This window comes from Anas acuta, chromosome 3 (genome assembly GCF_963932015.1).
Source record: "Anas acuta chromosome 3, bAnaAcu1.1, whole genome shotgun sequence".
Taxonomy (NCBI): domain Eukaryota; kingdom Metazoa; phylum Chordata; class Aves; order Anseriformes; family Anatidae; genus Anas; species Anas acuta.
In genome coordinates this window covers 74,956,599-74,979,832 of record NC_088981.1, presented here as the reverse complement: position 1 = coordinate 74,979,832, position 23,234 = coordinate 74,956,599, and the positions used below count along the sequence as shown (strand labels likewise).

General features: G+C 37.1%; 1 protein-coding gene across 4 annotated transcripts in view; it reads right to left on the bottom strand.

The window, feature by feature from the left end:
* The window catches only part of ASCC3 (activating signal cointegrator 1 complex subunit 3), a 280,038-nt gene that overhangs the window by 220,406 nt on the left and 36,398 nt on the right, over nt 1-23,234 (bottom strand). For all 4 annotated transcript variants that reach the window (XM_068677837.1, XM_068677841.1, XM_068677840.1 and 1 more), the window contains exons 5-8: nt 11,549-11,669; nt 8,674-8,881; nt 7,777-7,918; nt 7,089-7,214 (exon numbers count right to left, since the gene is read on the bottom strand). In XM_068677837.1, coding sequence (XP_068533938.1) covers nt 7,089-7,214; nt 7,777-7,918; nt 8,674-8,881; nt 11,549-11,669 — 597 coding nt within the window. The remainder of the gene's footprint in view (nt 1-7,088; nt 7,215-7,776; nt 7,919-8,673; nt 8,882-11,548; nt 11,670-23,234) is intronic.

Here is a 23,234-nt window from a genome sequence, read left to right as displayed (position 1 = left end):
TGCATGTCAAGCACCCAAAGCTAATAAATCTATACTTACACTTAGTCAATTTTTTTAAGTTCTTGTTATTGAAACAACCCAGCTAACATGCCCTTTTTGTAAGTAATAGTACTGTAATTCCTCAGATTTAACTGGTGTAACCAACTTACTTACAAGCCATGTGGACTCATGCTATGATGAAAACACAACTCTCCAAATACCAGTAAATGCCAAGAATAATAGTTATCTACAAATTGAGTTGGGGTTGGAATTTACTGCCTTGCAGTAAGCAAGAACACTTCCTTCCCTTGCATGACTCTTCCAGCAGGACGTGGGGTGCCCCACTGCCATTGACGACACTGGAGATGCTCCTGAGCAGCAGTGCGGCATTCTCCGTGCAAAGCACTAGTTGCTGCTCCCCACTCAACACGGGTAGGAAAAAAAGAAAATGACACCTATGGAGGTGAAGGCAGGAGGTGAAGCAGCACAGAAAATACAATATAATAAGCACATATAATAATTAGAAATATAATAATATTTCTAATAGAAATATAGAAATATATATTTCTAATAGAAATTAGAAATATAATAATATTTCTAATAGTGTAGAAAAGTAGGGGTATCAAAACTGTTCCTATTGCCAGCAGTTTATGACAGATGATACCTTATACTTTATGGCTGCTAAATTGTGAAAGGTTGGCCACTTGATCTCATATTTGCAGTACATAAAGGAATTAAGTAGGAATAGTAGCTGCAAGAATTTGGATTTTTGCCAGTTTCAATCATAAGTTTCATCTTAGCATCTCTGTTCTAGCCATATAGTTTCAGATAATAATTTGCCAAACCTAAATATACTGTATTGATACAAATATGTTATTTCTTCATTCTAGGGTGCAGCTGAAGATACATCCTGATTACACTGCCAAAATAAGAGCTTCCTGTTAAGGCCTGTGCTAGTTCAAGTCATGGTTTCTCCCTTTGGTGTTGGTTCAGTTTCGCCATTCTGCCTTATATTTGTACCAAAAAAGGTAATTTAAAAAAGTCTTCAATTTCATTAAAATGGATTTGTTAGAATTGTTATTTAGAGGAATACATTTCTCATCTTCTTAGCCTACGTTTATGCCAACCTAAGGAAGTAACAAAAATGCAAATAATACTTAAAACATTTAAAATGTTATTTCAGCTTACATGATCCAGAGGCTTAGCTTTTGGCGAGAAGTTCAAAACATAAATGAACTCCTCATTATGAACTCATTCCTAACCTTAAGAACTGTGAAGATTAAACTTAACAGAGCATTTTGCAACGTGCATGGTGCATCGTCAAAGACTGCACCCAAACTGCTGACAATGTAACCAAAATCACATAACTGAAGAGAAATATATATCATACTTAAAAGTACTCTTGTGCAAATGCAAACATACAGACTGAAAAGAACCAAAGCTCCTTTGAGACAAAAGCCTATAAGATAAAAATTCTTGCATAAATATTCAGTTGAAAGTGAAATATTTTTCAAAGATCTTGCTCTTTCTTAGACTAATTCTTATGTTCTCCTTATTGAAAGGAAACTTAAAGGTAAATTAAACTTTCTGATAATTTAGCTTAATTACCAGCATTATGTTATGTTTACACCTCAAGGACTCCCTGAGGATTTTTTTTGTCCCTTAAAGACAGAGATGACAGAGTAACCAAGTAACAGAATTTTCATGTGCCAGGTAATCTGAATATTAAGTTGAATGTTGATTTTTCCCCCCTCTCCTTAGCCTCTACACCACCAACTGGCACCTCTGCTACCCACTTGAATTTTACACTACTACACTGTATAAACATATTAACTTCTTGAGATGCATGCACTCTGCCACACAGTGAAGCTTCTGTAGGTATGTTTCCAGATCAACGCTTGCCAACATACCTAATAGACATCATTAAGTACTAAATTTTATTTTATATTGCCACTTTCCTTCTCATGTACTTTTTTACTGGTCACACTTCAGAGTCAGGTTTAGTTCTTTCCAGTCCTTTGGGAAAATAGATGCAGTGCAGGTTTTTAACCTTGAATGAATGGAGATACCACTGGAAATTTTCAAATCAAAAAGTAGGATTCTTTATAATGTCAAGAGCATATAACCTGGACTGTGTTAGGTATAACTATCTGACGTTGTTGAACCTGTATTGGACTTGGTGATCTTATGGGTCTTTTCCAAACTAAATCAGAGAATCATTCAGGTTTGAAAACACCTCTAAGTTCACCAAGTCCAACTGTTAAAACCAGCACTTCCAAGTCTACCACTGAACAATGTTCCTTAAGCACTACATCTACACATCTTCTGAATAACTCCAGGGACGATGACTCAGCCACTTCCCTGGGCAGCCAATGTTTTGCAATCCTTTCAAGTGAAGAATTTTTTCCTAATATCCAACTTAAACCTCCCCTGAATAACTTGAAGCCATTTCCACTTGTCCTATCACTTGTTACTTGGGAGAAGACAGTGATCCCCACTCCGCTACAACCTCCTTTGAGACAATTCTACAGAGCGATAAGGTCTCCCCCTGAGCCTCCTTTTCTCTAGTCTAAGTAATCCCATTTCCTCAAGCTGATCCTCATAGGACTTTTATTCCAAGCCCTTCATCAGCTTTGTTGCCCTTCTCTAGACATGCTCCAGCACCTCGATGTCTTTCTTGTAGTGGAGGGCCCAAAACTGAACACAGTACGTGAGGTGCAACCTCACTAGAGCTGAGTACAGAGGGACAATCACTTCCCTAGTCCTGTTGGCTACACTATTTCTGATACCAGTCAGTATGCTATTGGCCCTCTACACACTTGGGCAAAGGAGTTAACAAGTCAAGAAGAGTCCAGAAAGTGGCACAAGAAACTGTCTTACAGTACAAAATTTGTACTATTCTGTGCTTGAAACAATTCCTAGTATGTCATACAAGCGTCTCTAAGGTTTTAAAGGTGGCACACATTTAAATGGAAAGGGGGAAGCTCAGCAAAGAAATTGCCTTTCTTTTTGAACTTTTTTCACTAGAACAGCAGTATACAATCCTTTTTGTTTGCTGGAGTTCAGGAAGCATATGCACAAGGCTCTCAGAAATACAGTTTGATTTTTTTGGACCCTATTTGGAGCCAGGAGTTGGACTCAATCTGTGTGGTCCCTTCCAACTTGGAATATTCCACGGTTCTATGGTCTTCTGTAGTGCAAAACCATTTTTTACTGTTGTCACCATATCATAGCTTGTCAAAATGAGGAAAAGAAAGCTAGACCTTACAGAAGAAAGCATACAGCAAATGAAGATTACTATTGGTAATTGTCTACCATTATCTTGTAGAGAAAGTGTCTCCAGGGAGGTTGCCAGCAGTATATAACAGCTGGCCTCTTCCCACCAGGTTGAAATCACACAGCTTTAGGAGCTCTGCAAGGACTCCCAAACACGCTACACTGAATCCCAATCTGCTCCCTCCTGAGCTCTGCCTCTGTGGAAAATAACCTCGGAGCTTAAGCCTGAAAGTTAATCAGTTCTACTTTTCAAGTAACATTTTTAAAGTGATCTATTTTCTGGACTTAAAAAGATAATTTTAAAAGAAGAAACATCTTAGAAGCCAATTTATTATTATTTTCTTATTTTATTTTTATTTTTTTTTAATACCTGGACAAAAACATCTTGGTACCGAAGGCAAAAGGAAAGAATCATCTGGAGCATCAGCTTGGATATAGCCAAAACAGTCAAATGGCAAGGCAAGAAACTCACAAAAAAATGTAACAGAAATGGGACCGTTGAAACAGAGAACAGACAAAAACAGAAAGAAAAGCCTCAAAGGAAGGAAAATATTTATCATTTTTGAATACATCAAGATTTCTCTATACATCAACAAGTACCTGGACAGCTTTGTGATAAATATGCTTGTAATGGACGCAATAGCTGGTTTAGCTGTTCTATGCTTTTTTTTTTCTCCCTCCCCTGGAGAACTTTATTATTATGGGCGGCACGTACATTGACTCATTAAACACTTTGATCACAGAATGAATACCTTAATCTGTATGTTCAGACCATCTCAATGGCTTTCATAAAAAATGTAGTAACAATGGCATCTCGTAATAGTAACAGCAAAACTCCCAGCTTCCTCATGATGCCTTTAGATACCACTACAAACTATTTACAGTTACATGTACTGTCACCAATCTTTCCTGCCCATCTTTTTTTACTTTATATAATCTTGCAAACATATCAATACAGAGAAATGATAGTTATCTTACATGCTCTTATATATACTACATAGAGAACGCTAAGCAAGTTTATTTTGTTGCTTTTCATTAACACTATTTCACCAAAAAGAATATATTGACAGGAAAACTTTTTGCCCTCTAAATTGGCTCGAGTTTATCGGCAAAAATTTTAAGCACCAAGATTTTAAGAGATGAAAGATCTAAAACAGACATACAGAAAATAACTTTTGCCTTAACCAAGGTATCTTAAACAATGCACACATTGGAAATTTCAATTGCTTTACCTAGTTAAGAAAAAGGTGCTGTTCAGTAAGATTCAAATCTAAGAGTCCCACTCAAAGAAACAGGAATCTGAAAAGTAGGGGTTGGGGGGGGGCGGATTAAATACACAAGTATTCATACATTAAAGACTGTCATTGCTGTTGACACCTTGTTTCCTGTAAATAGGAAGCATATGGAAGAGTAAAGATTTAAAGATTGCTTCTATTTCAAAATGTCACTTTAAAACTGAAAAGTATACCTCGTGATGATACATAGGCTACAAAAGAGATGAAATATTTATGAAATTTGTATAATTGATGCATTCTACCTTTATTTTAAACACTGTAAATGTAAATATCTGTAAACCATCTCTGTCTGAAATTTTTCTATCTGAACTACATTTTTCTGAGGAGTAGCTGTCTGCTGAAACATTGGTATTTCTGGCAAAACTACAGATTAATAGGTAATATTTAGCTCTGTGCTTAGGGGAAAAGACATTTCATTGCAAAAAGCTGTCATGCCTCAAGTTGTCATATAAAATGTCACATTTTACAGCTGCAGTGGCTCAACTTTTCTATCTAGTTAAGCTGTCAGTCACTTCATAAACATGACAGTAGGTACTGTCACCCAAGCACAAAAGAATAGATTCAGATTCTAAAATTATACTGTCTTCTGTTTTAAGAGTTAAATCTTTATGTAAGACAAACTTTACTAAAAACCCCAAAAAAGTTCTCTGGGTGACCATATTAAATTTATATTCTCATATCCTGTTTTTCCACAGGGAAAAAAAAGTGGAACATTTTTCCATGTTGTATGTGGTTTAAGAGCTAAGAAACATAAAGCCTTCTTCACACGCACATATGACTTGCTCTTTATGTTCCCCTTGAAATCAATAGCAAATCTACCATTCATCAACAGGTTTGACAAATACAACAAGGAGCAAGCAGGTAGATGTGATAAGGTACTTCAAGTTCTCGACTGTGAATACTTACTGCAGATTTGATACTAGTTTCTTCTTCCCTTGCTTCAGCTTTTTAATCATTTTAAAATCAATAAACTTTAAAATGTTAACCTTTGTTTCACTTGCATTTTTTCCTCACTGCTCTTCATTTTCTATCATCAAAGTTTTACTAATAATAATTTACCACCCTCTGCTATTCCAGAGCACCATTCCAGCTTTTGCACCATATGCAGTATATGGCACCATAACTCAATACCTTGTACCACTATCATGCAGTCCCAAGGACGGCATAACAGTGCTGTGCCATCACCAGCCAATCTTCAGAAGTTAAGATACAGAACCCAAGGTTCACTCCTCCATAAAAAGCACAGAATGGCTATAATATCTTTAACAACTTTATTGATGGTTTGGATGAGGGAACTGACTACACACTCAGTAAGTATGCAGATGACACCAAGTTAGGGGGTACCATCAATCTGCCGCGGGGTAAGAAGGTCCTGCAGAAGGATCTGGACAGGATGGATCAATGAGCAGAGGCCAACAGGATGAGGTTCAACATGGCTAAGCGCCAGGTCCTGCACTTTGGTCACAACAACTGTTGTGCATGCAGCACAACAGGCTTGGGGCAGAGTGGCTGGAAAGCTGTGCAGAGGAAAAGGATCTAGGGGTGCTAATGGATGCTCACCTGAACATGAGCCAGCAGTGTGCCCAGGTAGCCAAGAAGGCCAACGGCATCCTGGCTTGTATCAGCAATAGTGCAACCAGCAGGACTAGGGAGGTGATCATCCGTCTGTACTCAGCTCTGGTGAGGCTGTACCTCAAGTACTGTGTTCAGTTTTGGGCCCTTCATTATGAGAAAGACATCAAGGCCCTGGAACATTGTGGGAGAATGACTGCAAAGCTGGTGAAAGGCCTGGAACACAAGTACTGTGAGAAGCAACTGAGGGAAGTGGAATTCTGGAGAATTCTGGAGAATTCTGGAGGGAAGTGTAAGTCTGGAGAAGAGGAGGCCTTATTGCTCTGTCTACAATTCACTGAAAGGAAGTTGTGGGGAGCTGGGAGTCAGCTTTCGCTCACTAGCGATAGGACAAGAGGGAATGGCCTCAAGCTGCATGAGGAGAGATTCAGGTTGGAAATTAGGAGACATTTCTTCTCAGAAAATGTGGTCAGGCATTGGAACGGATTGACTAGGGAGGTGGTGGAGTCACCGTCCCTGGGGGGTGTTTACCAAAAGGTTGGATGTGGTACTTAGGGATATGGTTTAGGGGGGTAATATTGGTGGTAGGGGAATGGTTGGAAGTCTTTTCCAACCTTGGTGATTCTATGATTATTTTCTCATTTCTTTTTTTTTTTTTTTTTTTTTTTTTAAAGGAACATTTTAGTGTTCCAGCTCACAGCTCAACCATATGTAGCTGAATACGTAATGCCACAGGAACTGAAAACTGCAGTTCACAAAGTAGTAATTTAGAGGAAGAATTTCTTTGATCAGAGTCATCATGAGCAGAATTATATCACTAAAATAACATCCCCCAACAAATTAGAAGTGAAGAAATTAACTGGCTCTATTTGCACATCACAAATCACATTTGTACATATTATTCACTGAAATTTTTGTAACAGCAAAGTAAAAACTAATTTAATATCTCTCAAATGGTTTACTCACCTCATCTAAGTCTTTAATGTACACAATTTTTTCTTCAATACCAATAGGCATTGGTTCACTATGGGGGATCTTCACCTCTTCATACATTTTGTTGTTTTCTCTCTGAACTGCCTCTGGTAAGAACACCTAAAATGGTATTACAGGAAAATTAATTGAAAATATGAAAACAGAAAGTTTCATTACTTTATAGCCCACTTGAAGCAATTTTTCATCACTTTCCTTCATAAAAATGAATCCCAAATAAAAACAATTCTCCCTGATTCATTTTATAGATAGCACAGAACCCCCTAAATGGAAAATAATCAGTTTTACTACTCAGAAAACGGTTTCAAAAAGACAAAAAAACAGGTAACTCCCCTTTATTAAATTTCAAAAGCCATTAAGTCTAGAATTTCATAAAGCATTCATTTTGTTAAAGTCTAATTCAATGTTTTCCAAAAGATAGAAGGAGAAAAATAGTATTTTAATGACTTAACTGACCCTAGAAATAAAAACAAATACATTAGTTGAGAGTGAGATTGTTTCTTCTAGGGACAAAATTAAAACAAAATATGTGAGCATTTAAAACCCTCTGTAAAGAAACACCGCTTCATGCACAGGACTCCGATTAGTAGGAGAATCTCCAAGGGAACAAAGGGAAATCTGCTGCACATTACTCACTGGGATAGTTGTATTGCTGAAGACGTACCTTTGCACCCCCGATGAATGCTGATGTTTTCATAGCTTCAGCTCGGGAATCGTAAACATGTGGATAATGAATTCTTTCAAAGTCCATCTCTCTCTGTCTACCTAGGACAGGCATACTTCGAGCATTCAAAAGCGCTAGTTCCCTATAAGCAGAAAAATAGCTGCAATAATTCTGCCAATTGTAAGCAGCCATCACAAAAAGTGGACATAGTATTAAAGTCAGAGAAAAAGTTGGAGAAATGTAAGGAAAATAGAAGTTTATGAAATGATTAACAAAAGAATTTTACTGTGTTATTCACTGGCATCAGTTAGACTAAGTCCTTATTGCAAACAACATAGATAAAAATCAATCCAACCAGTGCAAGGCTTTCCTAATAGAATTTTGCCTCTTTTTACACAATACAGCAACAAGCATTCACAGTTAAATACCAGTCCCAGTATATTCTTCTCAATATGAAATGCAACACCTTATTTGCTCCTTATTCTCTCCCTCCCTTATTCCTCCCACTACCTTTAGTTGACAACATGGAAAATAGCACCCGTTAATCTGTAGAGGAAAAAAAAAAAAGAAAGATAGTTCTGCTAGATTTAGTACAGACTTCATAAATCTTAAGCAAGTAGTCTGCACACAGGAACTAAGAAAGATAGCCTACTTCTCTAATCTGCATCTCCAGCCCACATAGATGAGACCAAGAAGATTCTCATTAAGCAGATCACTGCTTTCTTTCCCTGAAAATTAGGTTTTCATATTAAAAAAAAAAATCCACACTTGTAATAAAACGTGACCTGAAGTCAGAATCATCTAATTTCCAAAGCAAACTAAAAGAAAATAAACGTTTATGATATGTTGAAGTAGCAATTACAACACAAGCATTTTTCAACTTTTGGCATTTATTACCTTTGCATTCGCAGCTCTTTGGGATCAAAGCACATTAGTCCTTCGCCTGAACTTTCTCCATCTTCCCCAGCTTGTTTTTCTTTTCTGGCATTTCGTTTTTCTTCACGACGATATTGTTTCATCAACAGCTTTTCTTGTTCAGACTGAATTGTAACTTGACATCCATAATTGGGTTTAGTATTTTCTCCTATCAACTTCCTGCACTGTTCTGCAACGCGAAAACAGGTATGCCCCTCCATAAGTACTGGATTCTATCCTTTTTATTCCTGTTTTCTTTAATACATGTATTAGGCAGATTATGCAAAAGTTGGCCTCAAGAAACTAAAGGAAGTAACAGCTCTTAAAGGTAGTACATTTAAAGTATCCACACATCAAAAGCTCTTTATCCCAAAGAGGGGGAGTACTGCAAACTAGCAGTAAAAGGAGGGGCTTTCTTTGGGGGATTTACAATAACTTCATCAACACTGGAAAAGCCTCTTTTCTGTTCTCTTATATGAATATACTAGTAAGTAAAAAAAAAAAAAAGCTGTGAAAATAGATTAAATAATATATTTTTTTAAACAGCTTCTTCCTGTAACAGTTACTGTATATTTACTTGATAACATGACTGTATAGAAAGCATACCAACAGTTTAATTTCCTTTAACAAGTGAGAAAAGTAATCTTATTCTGTACAACCAGACTCCTTCCCTTTATGTGGATAAGCATCAGGATTGAACAACAAAAACAACAAAAAAATCAGAACCACAGAAGAGTTACAATACACAACAAATGCAGGGCAGCTGGGAACCTGATAAAGTCCAGTTACATTTGCCTTTCCTAGGCCACTACTGTTCTTTACTGCAGATTGAAAACAAAGACACAATTAAATCTTTTATATACAACAGGGTAGACAGATTTTGTTTGTTTTTAACTTCATCAGTATTTTTAAACCTCTACTTTCAAAATTCAGCAAACAGATTATTAGCTTATATGGGTTTAACCATCATATAATTAATTACATGTATGTTTCGAATGTATTTTTTCAGTCTAGCCCTGAACCTGAAAATTGGAAACTTCTTCTCAAATCTTCTGAACAATTTGTGCCATTTAATTTTTAACCTACCATAACACTGAAACTCTTGCAGCATGCACACTAAATAAAGTGACTATAACTTGTCAATTATTGAAAAAATTCTAATAAACTGACAAAATGCCCACAGTAATACTATCACATTTGTAGTTTTAGCTCTCTATCATAGTTAAAGGGAAAAACAAAGGTTGCAATTTCCTGCCTACATTTAATTCAGACCAAACATACTAGGACAAAGAACTGCTACTTCATTTGTCTGATAAACACAACAATCACCTTTATGGCTGTGGAATTAAATTCTATAATAACAGTCAAATAATACAGCATTCTAAAAACATTCAGTAAATGTATAGTTCCTTGTCTTGTGCTTATTTCTCAGAACACAAACAACTCAAAGTTACCAAACAACTAAATTCATCCAGACACAAATGATTCCATATGCAAATACAATTCTGGAAAGCTAAAACCTCAGCCCCCATGAGGAATATTACTTTGATCAACTTAAAAGGAAAAAGTTTTACTAAAATGATTAAATTGAACTTGGGGCAGAGCATCTGCAGTCTTGGAGAAGATACTCAAATATCACTGACTTCTATACTACAGTGAAAGAAGAACTGTCATCAGTAAAAAAAAAAGTGAAACAACAAGGAAAAAAAACAAAAACATAAAACCAGTAACACCCTTATCGAAAAGCACAATGTTGAAAATATTCTCTCTCCACATTCTAGCATAATTATTTACTGATGGCATGCTGAAGAATAAGTTTATAATAGCTTTCAAAATACTACTACTTCTAAATGAAAAGAAAATGTTGCACGTTGAAGCAAAAACATAATTGTTTGTGCATATATTTTATTTTTTTTCTTTTGGTTATATGAGAAAGTAAAAAAAACACAACAACAACAAAAAAACTTGTTATACTGATAGTTTGTGCTTTGAAATCGGTAATAGATAAAACTAATGATTGCTCTGATGACTTTAGATTAACCATCAGCATAGCAGAAGCTGAATTTCAAAACACTTGCATAAATAACATTTTACAACATGCATATTAAGTACGGTTTGTTTGCATTTAAAAAATATTGTGAGGATACCTAAGTCCAGCAATATCAGCTCTAACCAACTTTTTTCTAACTCCAAGAGTTGTAAACACGCAATGGGCTGTATGGTGTTATGCGAATGCAAGTTTTATCCCACACTGCAACCTATTCACAATCAGATTTATTTTTTGTAAGGAAATAAGGTAGGAACACTTGTTTTTAAGCAGCGATTTGCAAAACAGATTTTAAAACTATTACTCTGTGTATGCAATGTATCTTATAAAAAAGAAAATGAGAGTATAAAACCTGGCCCCCTTTATTCTTCTCACTTATCAATCCTTCAGTTTAAATTTATTTTTTTTTTTTCCCCAGAAGTGCTTGTTACTGTGCTTTTTCTCAACAAGACATCCATTTGATGTTAACACTGAAACAGGAAATGGGATAGCAGATGAGGAATACCTCAAGATGAAGTTATTTCAATGGTAATTGATTGAAATAGATACAAATGTTAACACATTTCTTTTAAAATTACACGCGCACATATACAGTTGAAAAGTAAATATACAACAGGAATTTATTTCATTTTTGTAATCAAACCACAATTTCTTTATTTACACTAATATAAGCACCCTCCATCGCCACCACTTTTTTTTTTTTTTGGCTTTCTTTTTAAATGTGCATAGCCAGAACTGCTTGAAATGTAATTGAACAGTTAGAAAACTTAATTTTATCTGATTTGGAATAACAATTTTGTAGTCACATACCTTGCAATGCCTGAAACTTGTTATCATTTGCACAAGTCAAAGATCTTTCCACAATCAGAGATCTGTTCTGTAGGAGCTTCTCTATAAGTTCAAAACCTTCAGGGCCTAGTAGTTCAAATAACTAGAAAGAAAAGAAAGTCCTAAGTCATTGTTCAAATTAGCATAAAATTACAAATAGGACTGCAATATTTCCATCCTTGGTAATAGCATGTCTGTTAACAAGTTTAAAGAATTTCAAATCTAAGTGATTCAGCCCAAGAGGTATCATTGCTAGCATTTATCCAGATTCTATGTTATTAAAAGGGAAAAGTATTGAAAGTTTTCAGTAGGAAAGATTTAAACTGTAAATCTTGTCTGTTAAATAAAACATTCATTTTTGAGATTCTTGTATAAAATTTAATTCTTCTCAAGACCAAACTTTACATTTTTTTTTTAAATAGTTACTTATATAAACTCTGCGACAAACTTTTTCCTCCATAATATAACCAGACAAATAAAGAGAACTGGTGCTTTCTTATAGATGTCAGATAAATAGGAAGTTATTTACATTCCAGTGAATAAGAGAAATTTCCTACAGCATTTTCACATTAATATCCTACAAAAAGGTCATAAATGTGGAAGAGAGCAAGATTTGAGGAAATAATCAAGAGAAGCACTTCCTATCCATCTTACCCATAATTATTTTGGAAAAATTCAATGCAGTACAGCAGAGCAGTAAGCTACTCAGAAACTGTTCTGAATTTCTAACATTTTTCCCCCTCATTTTTTCATTTTATAAAAAGGCAAATAGGACGATTTCTCCTTAGTGCTTTCTAAGTTTGCTTCTAAAAGTATTCACTCAACTTCAGGTATCAGGTAAGAATAATTGTTATGGTGTGTTTTCATGTAAAGTCCTGTGAATGAGTAAAATTTGGCCACTGCAGGATTCAAATATTTCTGTTCCAACTATGAAAAGGAGAGTTCTCTTACTATCCTGTATTTAATTTGCCAGCTTCTTAGTAGGGAGTTTTGCTGCGGTTGTCTCTGCCCACTGGGCAATAGTGTTATGATGCTTATATTTGCAAAAGCCATGGAACCATAGAATGGTTTGGGTTGGAAGGGGCCATAAAGATCATTGAGTTCCAACCCCCTGCCATGGGCAGGGACCCTTCCCACTAGACCAGGTTGCTCAAAGCCCCATCCAACCCAGCCTTGAACACCTCCAAGGATGGGGTACCCACAGCTTCTCTGAACAACCTGTGACAGTGCTTTACCATCCTCTGCATGACAAACTTCCTCCTACATTCTAATGTAAATCTTTTAGTTTAAAATTGTTCCTCCTTGTCCTATCGCTGTCTGCTTGTGTAAATTTCAAACAGTGTGAAGGGCATCAGAATAATGATCCCTTTTTTCAGGCCAGGCTGTACTTCATAAGGTAAACTTGCATTTAATAAATAATACAAAAGAAGTAGAAAGTGTTACTCCTTAACCCCCAGGGTTTCTGAGAAAAACGTAAGGTGTATCCATTAGTTCGGTGATGTCAGCATTTGCAGAGACCACAAAACATATAAACTTTTGTATTTCTTTTATTAAAGTAACCACTGACAGCAAATTGGAGAAGCAATCTGAGTAAAAAAAAGAATGCAATAAATGTGGACAAACAAAATCCTACACTCAAATAAAACCATCAAACTGCAGAAATACAGGACAGTAAACTGCTGGCTAGACATTAATTTTGTTGACAAGGATCTGAAGCTATAATGGATTTCTTTTTATCCAGCCTTCTCTAACAATCATCATTAATTCTTGTCTTTTGCATAGCTATTCACTGTCACTTTACTGCTACATTTTAACCAATATTATCTAAAGATATAACAGGGCTTTATTCACTGCAGCATACACAGTATATGCATATTCAGACTTACAATGCTGCCAAAACAAAGAAAAAAAGGAAAAGGCAATCAACATGTTATTCCTAACACATCCACTGTATACTTTCAGCTCTGCAAAGGACTCCAAAGCATCACTCTCACTGGAAGCAAGCTTGACAAGGTTCAATCAGAAAAGATGGGTTTTGATGGTACAGGTAACAGTTTTAGAACATGAAAATGTTTTTCCATTCCTGTTTTCCCAGAATACTCTCAATCAAAAAAAACATCCATATCAAATTTATATTTCAACTTATCAGAACAGTAGAGTTGTACAAAAAAAATAGTAAAGTTACATGACGTTCTATGTCCATGCCAGAGGCAGATACTACCATAAGACAGCATTTCTCACTTAATCCCTAGTCAGGTAGGGGCTCAGTGGAGGAGCACCAAGGTGAAAAGATAACATCCTACTCTCCAGACAACCTGCCAGTCAAAGAGCACCAAACGTATGGTATTACACACAACAAGCTCATGCAGTGTGAGTCACTCCATTTTGCCTTCTTGATTCATGGACAGAGCGTAGTATTAATTTGCTACCAGCAGTTTGAGAACTGTCTGCAGAATCCAAGTAACCATGCTGCTGTCTGAAAGAGAAGGAGGCTATGAGAACATTTTAAACAGCTAACACAGAGTGAGCTCATTGTTCAAGACACAGAAGTGAAACAGTACAGGACCAGCAACAATGACCTGTTCTCACCAACAAGTTGTCTCCCAAACCCATTGGAAAACTGCCAGAGATCACAGGTGGAAAATAACCATTGAGAGCCAAACCAAGACATAAATGTAAGTGCTAGGAAATGGAGAATAAGTTAAACTGCAAGACCTGTCGCCATCTACCACTGATGGCAGAAATGGTGACATTGGCAGAAAAAAAGATGGCAAAGAGCAGAAGAAAACACCTTGAAGGCTTCTCTGTAAGACCTATATTTCATTCATCAACAGATTTATCCAGAATCCTGTCATTTCAAAGTGCAGTTCTCCATCTTCTCATTTTCTTAGGCTTTCAAGAACACATCAGGGTCCATTCACAAAGCTTTTTACCATTTCAGAAACGCTTTTTATGTTTTCTGGAATCTTTAAACCTAATTCCTAAAGCAATACACTAATTAAAAAACAACCTGAACTTCCGTGATGATAGACACCGTTAATGATCTAAACAGCAACCAGACCCAAAGGTGCCTTACGAAAACTGATTTATGAGCTGGATAGAAAACACCGCTCCTTCTTGGGGTCCAACTTCAATCAAGATAATGCCTGGCCTTGATTATCAGCCTGGCATCTTCAAACAAAGCACAAAATTTGCCTTCCTTTTTAATAGTCACACTACTCAAATAATCCTGATCGAAGTCTGAAGAGTAAACAAGAGTTTTTAGAAAAACATACAATTTATCTTGTTCAAAAGAGAAAGAGGTGTCAAAGTTTGTACAAAGTAACCACCTCACTGCTGCTATCAATCTTATACTTCACAGCAACAGGTTGACTGTATAAATCAGAGAGCAGGAAAGAGAAAATTAGGACTGTGTTGATTGAAAACTGGCTTCTGTCTAGTAAGAGGAAAGAAGCCCCCCAGCACAGAAAGCAACAGATCAAGAAACAAAGTGGCTTTCTTCTGCCAGAACACTTCCTTTTGACAGTAATTTTATCTTTTGATTCTATAAATTGAAATAATTGACGTAGATTGGAACAGCTGAAGCAGCTGTTAAGGAGCAAAATCCACAACACCTCCAGTACTTAGTGAATGCAAACACAGTCCTGAGCACCACAGTTCAGTCTTAAGTCTGGCCGTTCAGTTGGGGGCACAGTGGTGAAGTGAGCACTTAAAATAGTTGCTTTGCAATGTTGATTTACAAAATACAAGCGTAATACTTTTCACAGGAGGCTGCAGCATTTTCTAACACACAGGTCTGCTTTCCTCATGATGCTATTCAGGGTGACTGCCCTGCAACTGTGCTGAATAAGTCCGTAAAGAATCAACCAGCACAAATAGCAGCCAAAGAAAAATGAAGCAACAATTTCTGTAAAATGGAAAGCTTAAGAAAGCTGTGAATCCTATCTACTGTTAAGCCTCTCAAAGTGATAAAGAACCTACCTCTGACCAACTGCATTGATCCTCTGGACAAATATCTAGCGTAAGCTGCACAGAAATTCCTAATATTCACTACAGAAAATAAAAACTTCCCCACAGTTTCTTTTAAATCATAAAATCTATGTAATTTCCAAGAAAAGCATTGCTACTAACACATTTTCCTTTCTGCATTTCATTAACACATTTATTCACAGCATTTTGATATCTTTTCTCAATAATGTTACTTAGCAATATTTAATTCCTGATACAATCTATTTTTACAGCAAAAGCACTTCTTATTCATTCCATTTGTAGTACTTAAATAAAGGATCATTACTCTTGTTCTCCAGGCCTTCCCACGTTCACTCATCCATGCTCTCAGCATATGGTCCTCTCAACACACAATATAGCAGCAATATTTGTATTTATATCTCTTTTTTTTTTTTTTTTTTTTTTTTTATAAACATAATGAACATTACTACATATAAGCTGGATACTGTTTTTTCCTCTGTGGTCTCCAGCACAGAAAAAACTCATAATCTGTGCTCTGAAATTAAAAATGATTATTTTCTGCTCAGCTGTAAACTACCAGCTGCTATGTGATCAGACACCACAGATAAGAGAAGACAGGTAACTTACTTAGAGGTCTAAAAAGACAAAGAGCTGAAAATGTTAAAAATAATCAAATAAGATAAGTTTTTATAACTCACTCTTTTCTCGACATTCTAATTAAAACATAAAAAAATAAAAATTAACTGCTAGAACTTAATGGAAAGAAAAAGAAAACAAGTGATTCCAACCAGAAGCTTTTCCTTAGCCCCCTTCCCTCTTCCAGAATTGATGTCCGTCTGATACAATAACACTTACCCCATTGCAGTTGTAAAATTAATCCTTTTGCAGCACAAAGGAGAAACTAGAAGCACTCGCTCTGTCACTGTCACAAGGAGCAGGACAGCAAACAGATAGATTATTGTCACGACTGACTGCAGCCTGCAGCAGAGCTAGGAGATACTCAACACAAGCTTGAGCCCTGACATTTCCTCTTCTCTCTTCCTTTCTCAAGCAGGCTTGCTACCTCCCAGATTTCCAGCTCTTTAATGCTGGGGGATACTCTCAACAAACTACAGAGACTAAGCTTTTAGGGGTTTTATTAGCTTGTTTTGAAGGCCAAGAAACACAAATTCACCAAATCAGGATCCTTTCATTGTTCTTTCACACATAACTGTTGCTTCCTTATGCTCTGCCCAGAACATCTTCGTGCTCAGGCATACAGGAGCAAGATAAGTGTTTACAGTGAATTTTAATATTTCAGAAAGTAAATGCTGTGAAGTCTCTCCCATACAACAGGCTTATTTTATTCTTGCTGATAAAATCATTCATAGTACTGAACTTAAATTTTATTCTGAAGAAAGGAAAAAAATAAGTTACAGACCAACTGAAAAAGCTGAATATTCCTCATGAAATCTGTTGCTTGCCTCTAAAGAGAAGTTACTATTGAGAAAAGAATTTTGGACACAATGTTTTGATTCTAGAATAATAGTGAAGAATAAAAGACAAATTGAGAAATTGTGATCCACACCTAGCAATTTATGTAGCTTAAGAAGCTAATTATTATGTTTTATTCCAAAGGAAATGCTTTCAGTTAATCAAACCCAGAAGTCAGCAGGGTCATATCCACCGTAGTAGTCCACAGGATGAAATTTCTAGCATTCAAAGACCAACTAGAAGAAATTCATCTTAAAGGGCAGTAAACCTGGGGACCATGTTGGTGACAGCACAGTGGTAGCTTTTAATAGATTTTTAAATAGATTTATATGGAAATTATCGAAGTAAAAGCAAGTTTTCTCTGAAACATTTCCAGTTCTTTCCTAGCATCATTCTTATTTCTAATATATACACTTCTACTACATATCCAAAGTGTAAAAATAAAAGATGCTGCAGTTTTGAATAGTGGACACATGTTTCTGGCACGTAAGCCTGTAACCTGAATGCTGTTAATAGCTTGACATGGCTGACGGCAAAAGATGAAACAACGTGCAACACTGCTAGTTCAAAAAAAAGAAAGTGTGTATGTATCATCTCCAACCATAGTAACTCAGACCCATGGCCCTTTCAGGCCAGCCTGATAAAAGAAAAAAAAAACACCTGTAAAACACCTGTGTAAGCTTGTTAGCAAAAAACTAGGATGGTTCTGATGGAAGTGACACAAAATGGTATGATTCTATTGTCAACGTAGGTGCTGACAGGCCAGATCATATACATTATTATATATTATTCTGTCCTTAAATGTCAATATCCAAGAGCCTGAGGGCAGGCAAAGGAATTTAGAGAATGTTCTTAGCTACCTTTTTATTAAGTTATTATGAGATAAAGTAGACAGCAGGAACAGTTGGAGAGGCTGCGTGTCAATCGGCAGTTTCTTGAAAAGCAGCCAAACTACTACGTTCCTTGAAGCAGTAACAGATTGTGCCCAAAAGACACCCCTGAATGTCTTCAATAACAAAGGTCCCACATGACTTCAGCTACTACTCAGTGACCATAAAGACACAAATGAGTGTGATATATGGTCACTCACATTTGTCTGAATGATTTTTAAATTTCATTTTATGTGCATAGCCTTAATATCTGGAAGAAAGTGTAATAAGTAATAAATCTAGGAACCAAAGGACAAGATGTGTCACACTGCATTAGAATGGTGAGACAAGGTCCCCATGCTTATAATTTCTACTCAATATATGCTAGCTATACAGAAAAGGCAAGGAGACAGAGACAGCAGTCCTGCAGACAGACAGCAGTCTATCTGCCAGAGCACGGAACAAGCACGAAGCTGAACTCCAATGAGATGCACAGCATAGGAAATACCTTCCAGTCAGGCTCAGGCATAAAAAGTACAGCCTTGCTGTTGAACTCACAGTTCAAGACTCCAATAAGATTTTACTTGGAATATTACAATAGTTAACATTCACTTTGCAATTTCACAAGGCACAATTTAGAAGGGGCCTTAGAATAATCATCTCCTTACCTTGAACTTAAATATGAGGTAGAGAACTGTGAACATTACTCTTACATCAAACTATCTCCCACACAAGAGCATTTTCTTGATTGCTGCATCTTCTGTGAAGTGGGGACAAATCCTAAAAGTTTCAGAAAATATTTTGTTCTTCAAATGAAAACAACAACAGACTAAGAATGGTCCTTGTGCCCTCCTTGAGCCTCAGCACTACATGGTTCTGTGGCACTAAATGAAAGAGAACATAATTTGGCCAAGCAGTGCTGCTCCTCCATCTCCCTACCTTTAGAGCCTAACAGCTGGCCAAGGTTACACAGCACCACCTACGCAACTAATTGCTATGCCTGCTCTTTATGGCTTGTATCCAAATGATTTTACTTCAGAAAGCACATTTTTCAGACAGCCTTGCAAAAATCCTCTCTATAGCATGGTCTCAAGTTTCTTCTGTTGAGTAGTACTCAAGTGAGCTATTGAGTAACTGAAATTCTTACCTCAAAAATAATAGAGAAAACATAACATATTTCTTGGACTATAGTCCTACTGGATGAAACGAAATTAACCAAAGAGTTAATTTCGGAATGCACAGCCCAGCATGCTATTTGCACCTCCATAGAAATTATCTTCCACTGCTGGCAAGCCTTTCTACCTGGGAGACTTGCACAGTCTGAGCAAGCTCAGACTAACTGTGCTTAACTCAAAGGTGAATCTGAAGATGGGTTGCTGACAGACTACTTGCATACAGAACACATTTCTTCAGCTACAGGGTTCTTACATTGCAATATCAGGCATCACTGGGATCGAGTATGACAGAACGACAAGCCTATGGGCAGGCATGCTCACAGGACAATGAGCACCTGGTCCTCAGACAGCCTCGAGCAATAAAGTACCAGCTTCATGAAGATGAACAAGAAGTTACAACTTGTCATCAGAGAGGTCTTAAATGTCTCTGCATGAAAGGAGTTAGCTTGGAATTTTTGCATTTCACCTTCAGAGGGCAATCAAAATAAATACAAAGTTAGAAACTACATAAAAAGCAGCAGCAAAGTTCTAGGAATTCCCTTAAAAGAAAGGTGAAAGTTTTTGTTACTTGAAAGACAGAACAAGGCTGAGCAAGAAGCTGATGGGAAGCTTTTCATATAACACTGTCTTTGTGAGAGACATACAAAAACATAATGGCTTCATAACAAATTCTCACACAACACTTAACCTTCAGTTACTTTTTCAGTTAGTACATTTGCAGAGCAACAAGAACTGATGGAAATTTGGTCTTGATCATGGGAAACATTTTTAGTCCAGCAGTACAAGTTCAAAGCATAAATAAAGACAGAGCCAATTACTTTTTGTAGTACTGCCTCTCCTCAGCAAGCTGGCATTACTCTCTATTTCTGTATTTCTTTTTCCACAGAACATGATGCAATTTCACTTCAACTATACACTTGTAGAACTGCATGAAAGAAGAATTCCAAAATGAATATTAAAACATGAAAATTAATTTCACAGCCTACAGGTACCAGACATTAAGAGTATGAGATTTCTTTTAAATCAAACTCAAGTCTAAACTCAAGCTAAAACACTGAAAATGATCAGTTACAGGGAAAAAAGAAAGGTAATAATTTTTATCATAAAAAAAAAGAATTTAAAAAAACCACATTATCAGATTGATACTGTATGTCAATATAGCTAAATAGGCCTAAAACAATCTTCTTACCTACTTAGTTTCCTGACAGTTTGTATCATATATATCACCTTAGTGTTCTTACATCAAAAAATATTATAATTTGTCACAGCATAATTCTAACATATTTGATAGAAAGCCTTCTCCAGCTCCTTGTGTGTCTAAAACTGCCAACCACACTTGACAAAAGCAACAAAAGCAAAAACACAAAGCACCTAAGCAAGTTTTCATAACATTTCTAAGCCAAAGTAAATAGAGTGCAGAGATTACTACTGCTATCGGTGTTTAACACTGACTAATTAGGAACTCACACAGATGCACTAATTTTGAAAATTTGAAACACGGAACTACATGGGTATTTCCACCAGCTCATTTAGCCTAAAGACTCAGGCAATTAGAAATACGTCAAACCCAGCTACAAACAGCAGACTACACTAATGTGGCTTTTAAAAAAAAACAAGCCCTGAAGACTAATTTAAGTGTAGGAAAAACTTACTGTTATAAGATTCCTTAAACTAGTATTTATCTTCAGAAGTATTCTGGGATCATCTGTTTATGAATTTTGAAAAAAAAAAATATCCTAAAATTAGCTAATTGCTTCACTTGCCACTTTTCTAAGCACACGGAGCAGGTGCCATCCTTGCAAAAGCTATAGGCCCACTTGGAATTACTGAATGATTATTTGTAAAGATACTACACAGATCCCTGCATCACTACTGCAGTAATACAAATCCAAATTCTCCCAGAGGGAGGAAAAGTTATGCTGTTTTTAGACATTTTTAAAAGGAGACAGCAGATGCCTTTTTCATTCTGTATTGAGAACAATTGAATTGGATAAGAAATAAGAAAACCTGACTTTAACTCACAGAAAGATGCATTAATATGCAGGGTTTGTATTAGACTCAACCATCCAAAACATTTTTTTTTTCTAGTGCTTGGGATTTAAGTTACTTACAAAATGGCCACAGTTGGAATGGAAATCTTGTCTGCAAAAGAAGAACCTGCGGATACTGTTAGAGGAAAACAATTCCAAAACCCGACAATTTCCAGGGTCCCCAGGGAAGCAGACACAGCACCATGCCTGACAGAGTTTAAGAAGTGTTTGGACTGTGCACTTAGTCACATGGTCTGAATTTTTGGGTAGAACTGTGTGGTGCCAGGAGTTGGACTCCATGATCCCTTCCCAATCGGTCCCTTCCAATTCAGGATATTCTATGATTCTATGATTTCAGAACAGCTTCACGGAGTGCAGAACTGTCCATTGGCAGTCCAACACTTCTGCTACTCCCATATGCAGCAACTATGTACAGGAAAACACCAATAAGCCAAGCACCTTACTCTGTTCCTTAACAGAGGTGAACAATGAAGAGCAACAAGCAACTCTAATCCTGAAATCTACTTCTCTCTCAATTAGGACAGCAAAGTCCACATTTTAGGATTGTCCATGTAAATTTGCCAGGCACAGCAAGCTTCCTCAGGGCAGCGCTGTGGAAGGCCGCTGGTGTTGGCTAGCCCCAGCCTCTGCTGCCCAGCACCAGGGCTTGCTATGCACCCAAGTGGGCAAGAAGCCAAAGAAAGTCTTGCCTGAAGCACAGCCTTTTGGATTTTTGGGGGTGTGTGCAAAAAGAAGAAAACTGTTTCAACTAAGCAAAGATGAGTTTTTAGCATAGCTTTCCATGGAAACAAGTCCTACAAAATCATTGTGCACCTACACATAAGTGAACTACTAAACAAATTTTGAGCCTCTCTGGTAACTTCCAAGTTTGACAAAGGGATAGATATATCTAAGTGGCTGGTAAAGAGACTGATCCAAATCAGTCTTTTTTCACCTTCTGCTCTGACAGTCTACAACTTCCTCGTAAGGGGGTGTCGAGAGGCAGGAGACCTTTTCTCCATTAACACCAGCGACAGGACCCGCGGGAACGGGGTTAAGCTGAGGCAGGGGAAGTTTAGGCTTGACATCAGGAGGGGGTTCTTCACAGAGAGAGTGGTTGCACACTGGAACAGTCTCCCCAGGGAAGTGGTCACTGCACCGAGCCTGACTGAATTTAAGAAGAGATTGGACTGTGCACTTAGTCACATGGTCTGAACTTTTGGGTAGACCTGTGCAGTGTCAAGAGTTGGACTTGATGATCCTTAAGGGTCCCTTCCAACTCAGGATATTCTATGATTCTATGATTCTATGACCCTGAAATGGCTGCAGGGTGAGCACAGTGGCATCCACACACCCCAGCAAATCCAGCAGCAAGCACCAGCACCATCTGCTTCTGCCAGCAAAGCCCCACTCCCACTGCAGTAGATATGGGAAAGCTGAAAGCCTGGAATATCAAGAACCACAGGAAACCCACAATTATGAATCTTATGACTTAAGCAGCTGTGGGTTTGGGTTTGTTCCCCCCCTCCCCCCAACCTAAAATGATTTGGAAGGATATGATTTTGTGTTTAGTTAACTTAGTCACCCTTCATCTTTCAGGTGCCATCTGATCGCATCTTGCAGATCTCGTGATTCCTTATGTCTTCATTTGGATTTGGAAATTACTTCTTAGGATGAAAATAAAAAGGCAAGAACTCTATCAACTACAGACTGTCTCGCTCTAGAAAAAAATCTCATTAAGTTTAATGATATATTTGAGCTGATTCAAAAGTTCCCATGAATAGATCAAGCCTTATGCCACCTCAAAGATACAAGCTCTCTCTCAGTACAAAACTGAAGAAGTCGACAGGAAAGAGGAAAAGTTACTGACAGGAAGGAGATCAACCAGCTCTTAGCACCAGGATGAACCCTAGCCATCTCTTGGCTCTCACTGTGGCTCTTTCATCATATCTTAAGTCCTATCCTCAAAAACCAGCACTCAAACTCCATTCAATTTGCTTTCTTATGAAGGGAAACAGCATGGCTCTGTTTTCATAAAAATTCAAAGATTTCTGTCATCCTTGCTGTTTCAACACTCCTTGGACATCAACGGATCTGTGTACTACAGACTCTGATTTCAAAACGAAGGCCAAAACTGGAAAAGGAGAAAACT